Source organism: Eriocheir sinensis, chromosome 8, assembly GCF_024679095.1.
Source record: "Eriocheir sinensis breed Jianghai 21 chromosome 8, ASM2467909v1, whole genome shotgun sequence".
Taxonomy (NCBI): Eukaryota; Metazoa; Arthropoda; class Malacostraca; order Decapoda; family Varunidae; genus Eriocheir; species Eriocheir sinensis.
The window spans coordinates 7,420,591-7,425,774 of record NC_066516.1 but is presented as its reverse complement, the minus strand read 5'-3'; the positions used below and the strand labels follow the sequence as shown (position 1 = coordinate 7,425,774).

Here is a 5,184-nt window from a genome sequence, read left to right as displayed (position 1 = left end):
GCTTAGTGTTTTACTTACTCGGGTGGAGGCCAGTCTGAATGGTAAGGAACACACACACACACACACACACACACACACACACACACACACACACACAAGCATTTCCCACTATGGCTCAGAGCCTTCACTTTACTAGGAAAGACTAAACCAAAGACACAAAACTCATGTAATTTCCTGTGCCCAACAAAACACGAAATTTTCACTATTTTTTCTTTGTATACCTTTAATCCTTCAAAATTTCTTCTCTCCTCTTCCCTTCCCTTTTTTCTTATTTTTGTTTTCATCGCTCCGGCAGACGTTTTATTCCAAGGAGAGAGAGAGAGAGAGAGAGAGAGAGAGAGAGAGAGAGAGAGAGAGAGAGAGAGAGAGAGAGAGAGAGAGAGAGAGAGAGAGAGAGAGAGAGAGAGAGAGAGAGAGAGAGAGAGAGAGAGAGAGAGAGAGAGAGAGAGAGAGAGAGAGAGAGAGAGAGAGAGAGAGAGAGAGACGAAAATAAAAAGAGACGAAAAAAAGAGAGAAGGATTGACCAAGACTCTATTTCAAAGGTCCCGAGCCCCTCTTGTAAGGCGTATAAAAGAGGAACATGGACTGGCTCGCGTAAATCATCCCGAACAAAACCTATAACCTCGCGTGGCTTGGCGGGCCCCGAAACTCTTTTTTTGGAGCCACAAAGGCCTAACGCATATATAACCACTATACTCTCGTTCTCCTGTTTCAAGCCCGATAAGTCTGATCAGCGTAACCCCAAATGAGCTCTTACCCAACATGACTATCTCTTCTACTTACCTTGCAAGCAGGTATTAAAAGCAGATGTAGCCTTACTTAACAAATAACCACGAATGCCTAACGCTAATGTATACCACTATATTCTCGTTCATCTATTACAACATTTACAAGTCAGTGTAACCCCAAATGAACTCTTTCCCAATCTGACTGCCTCCTCCACGTGGATAGCAATCACTCAGCAAAAAAAAAAATGATTTACTATAAACACAAACGTATCCCGGTAAGTGAAAAATAAGGACGTGTCTGGTTCAACCGACACTAATTCTCATGCACACTGTACCCCTCATTTCTTCACTCACTCGCCGCCTCAACTCCCGAAGGTCCCTCGAGCAAGCTCCCACCCAGCTACCTTGTGATATCACGACCTCCACCTATACTCTCATTCCCTTCAATCAGTTGCCTACAACCATTGTCTACCTTTCAGCTTTTCCTCGTATCTAACGCCTTTATCTATATCTGTTATAACTGTCTTCAATATCGTTCTTCCTCCTTTTAATCCTGCTTTTTTCTCTACTGAGCTTATCTATTCCTGTCTAATACGAGTCCAGTACTGCCTTTTCTTCCATTTCGGCGCACACACACACACACACACACACACACACACACACACACACACACGCGCGCGCGATGTGATAAGAGGTTTCAGCCGTACCTAAAGAGCCGTCACCAGAGCTCAAAGATCATTCGATGAGGGTTTGGCTGGCGATCACGAGTCTAGTGCGTTATCAGGCCATTATGAATAACACCCACACACACGTCTTCCCTCTTATTTACTGTCCTCCATGTCCAACAAAAACAATACCTTCTTATTTAGGTCTATTAAGCTGACCATTGCATATCATCACCATTATCGTACCGTAAACTTACAATACAACACCGTGTCAGGATAAATTAGGAAGTGGAAAGTGCCGTTTTCGTCCTAGAGTTATCTTTACCTACTTGATGTCCCTTGTCTTATAATTCCCACCAACATGCCTCCATATCTTTCTGCTAACCTCCCTTACTCTTACTCACCGAGCTGCCCTGTCATTGTTACCAGCATAGATGAGTTAATAAACTGGTGACAAAGTTCAGGCAACCTATATGTTATGACATTGTTGCCACACCCATTAAGAAGGGTTCAAAGTCTAGACCAATTTAAACGTGTGTGTGTGTGTGTGTGTGTGTGTGTGTGTGTGTGTGTGTGTGTGTGTGTGTGTGTGTGTGTGTGTGTGTGTGTGTGTGTGTGTGCACGCGCAAGCTATAGACACACGATTGATGAAATGAAGAATCTCGTTAATTATAAAGAAAGACAGAAAAAGGAAGGCCTTTCAGGGACCCTAAGATGCTATGAAAAATAACTGCTCCGGCATAAACGCCTTAACAACCATGGATTAGAAGCCCCACAGAGGTTAATTAGAACATATGACTTAGAACATATGAGTTACAAAACCTTACACGATAACACCAACAAAGTAGGATAGAAAATACCAATGACGAAAGAGGTGGCAGAAAACAAATAGGAAAATGGAATGGCACTACCATGAATCAAATAAAACTTAAATAAACATGAAACTCAATTAAAAGAAAATTTCTGCTATGAACGCACACAATAAATAAAATAATAAATATAAATAACAAATACAAATATGAGATACAAAACATATAATACCTAAAAAAGGAACACGATAACATAATAACTAAAACATGTGCTAGGAACACACAAGAGATAAATAAACAGATAAAAATGTAAAGATAAAATTTATGGTATAAAAAATTAAAGTGCCCTATTTTAAACGATAAGGCTGTGTGGTCGCACCTCCTCGTGGACGCCTGATCACAGCAGCTGCATCTCCTTACGTCACCGTCGCGTCACACAGCAACTCCCTATCGATATAGCGGTTAATCACTTCCTAGCACCTCTACAAAGGCGCGGCCTGAGCGGCTATGACAGATTCCGTGGCCTGCCACGCGTCCCACACGCTCGCCATCACGCGACCGGGAAGGAGTCCAGCACGAGGGGAGGGAAGGCATGACAGCGTCCAGAGGTGAGAGGCGAAGCGCTGAAAACCTTGATCTTTTATTCATTTAATTATGTATGATCAGTCTGAGGCTCAGCAAAGATGGGATTGCAAACCTTGTGAGAATTCAAACATAATTGCTCCAAGTAAAGTTCTCGAAATCACGCACATGTTACGGTTTTGAAAAGAAGAATAGTTATCCTCAGGACATACTGGAAATAATGTGCTTCCAGAGTCTTCGGTAACTGAGTCACTTACTAATTTGGGAAGTATAGTTTCCATTACTGAGTCGGCCACAAAGGCACTTATGCTGTAGGTCAGTTTTCAATCATCAAATCATGAGTGATATTAATTTAGTTAAATTTTGTAAAAGAAATACATGAATTATGTCAACTCGCATCATTTTTTTTATTTTTTTATTAACATGAAAGTTTTTGGTAATGCACACTTTCTATTTTCCCGCCGGGCTGCACACCGCCACGGCGGCTGTTGTGCTGCACCGTAAAGTTGAAAAAAAAAGTTCACTACAAAATAATTTTAATATCAAATAATGGCATTTGGATATAAAGCATACATTTACAAATTATAAAAAGACAATTACTGAAAAGACGCGTAGGTTAATAAAAATCAGTTTGTCCATGAAAAGGAAGCTGAGCCAAGAAGTCTTTCGAAGAAATGTTGCGCTCCCGGATATTCTGTAATAGAAAAGTGCAAGTGGCTGGGTGGTGGTGTGGCGTCCAGGAGAACCCGGAGTCCCGCCCGCCGTTACGAGATGACAATTTTCAGTCATCGCTGAGTGACGTACGACTACCCATACGCTGTATGTAGTGAAGACCGCCAACCTGGACTCTAGAATTACTCTCTAAAGAGGATCATAAATGAGCTCCGGGAGATAACATGAGCCAAGCAAGATGGCGCCACTATAAAGCACTAGCCCGCGACATGACGGGCTGGGGCCGACCGTTAGGCCCCATCAAGAAACCCAACCGGCGCCATAGGCTGAACGTGAAAAGAATCATAAAAGTGTTAACAATGGCGTAAATATAGACGATACGGGTACTACCTAAAATACTCGCCCAACTCCTCATAAAGAACTGTCAAGGTAAAGTATATGAGATCCTGTAATCATACAGGCTGATCCAACTCTGGGTTGAATGTCTTTTTTCGGCCCGCAAGCACTCCAGTTAATATACTTGTCTGGGTTCTCATCATGACAATACTGATATATTTTATACGAAAGCTTTAAAGCATACGTTAATATAAGGATATGTATGTAAAACATTACTATAGTCAAACCATATGAAAGAGTCTGTTGAGGCGTTGGCTCCCGCGCTTCCTTTCCTACCCACTGCTTTGCCGCACAGCCCCAACACCTATTTATAACCCTCATATGTTACCTATAGCTAACATACGTATGAGGGAAAGAGATAGGTGTTGGGGCTGTGCGGCAGAGCAGAGGGGAGGAAAGGACCCCCAAAAGCCAACGCCTCAACGGACTCTTTCAATTGGTTTGACTATAGGGGAGGCGGTGGCTGAGTGGTTAGCGCGCGGACCCCACATTCACTGCGTTCTGGACGACGCGGGTTCGAATCCAGTGCTACCACCAGGAATTTTTCAGTTGTTTTTTTATTTACATTTCGGCCTATGGCGCCGATAGGCTTTCTTGGTGGGGCCTGATGGTCGGCCCCAGTCCGTTGTGGCGTAGAAAAGTTTTTATAGTGGCGGCGTCTTGTTTGGCTTAGGCAACCCCCGGGGCTCATCTTTGAGCCTTAGAGAGAGAATCTAGAGTCAGGGTTGATAGGTAGTCTTTAGGACAGCATGTGGGTAGTCTTAGGCCACTCGGCGGTGACTAAAAAATCCCAACAGTGGCTCCCAGTCACAGGAGGACTCGAACCCGCGTCCTTCTGGACGTGGCGCCGGCAAGCTAACTACTCAGCCACCGCCTCCCCTGTTTTGAGGAAGTTCTTTTATTACAAAACAATCGAGGTACAAACTTCATAGAAAAGATAGCTCGCGCACTCAATGCATCACTTCTGTTATAGAGGCAGCACGCCAGACTGGTGCTGTGGGTTACAGATTACTTCTGCTCACCCTGATAAACCATCTTATTTCCAGCCACCCGCCGCCACCCCGGCCTCTCTGCCATGAGCCTCACGACGGTTTTCTTGGCGCTGCTGCCACTGGGACTCGCTGCCGCCGCCACAGGTCCACTCACGGAGGCTCATGATGCCCTTGGTGTTAGTTTCATCAACACTCAAGAAGAAAACATTCACGAGGCACCTCAGGCTATGCAAGGTGTTCCACACACCAGTGTCATGGAAGAGGCAGCCCGCGGGGTGCTGCCGCCGCCACTCTGGGACACACTCTTCTATGACTCCCCAGACACACTTGTGACGACAAA

General features: G+C 44.3%; 1 protein-coding gene across 1 annotated transcript in view; it reads left to right on the top strand.

Moving 5' to 3' along the window:
- Window positions 1-2,675: 2,675 nt before the first annotated feature.
- LOC126995446 (nose resistant to fluoxetine protein 6-like) overlaps window positions 2,676-5,184 on the top strand; it is a 14,554-nt gene continuing 12,045 nt past the window's right edge. Inside the window, exons 1-2 of the mRNA XM_050854998.1 lie at window positions 2,676-2,810; window positions 4,899-5,184. The exon at window positions 4,899-5,184 is cut by the window's right edge and continues 31 nt beyond it. Coding sequence (XP_050710955.1) covers window positions 2,795-2,810; window positions 4,899-5,184 — 302 coding nt within the window. The 5' untranslated portion in view covers window positions 2,676-2,794. The remainder of the gene's footprint in view (window positions 2,811-4,898) is intronic.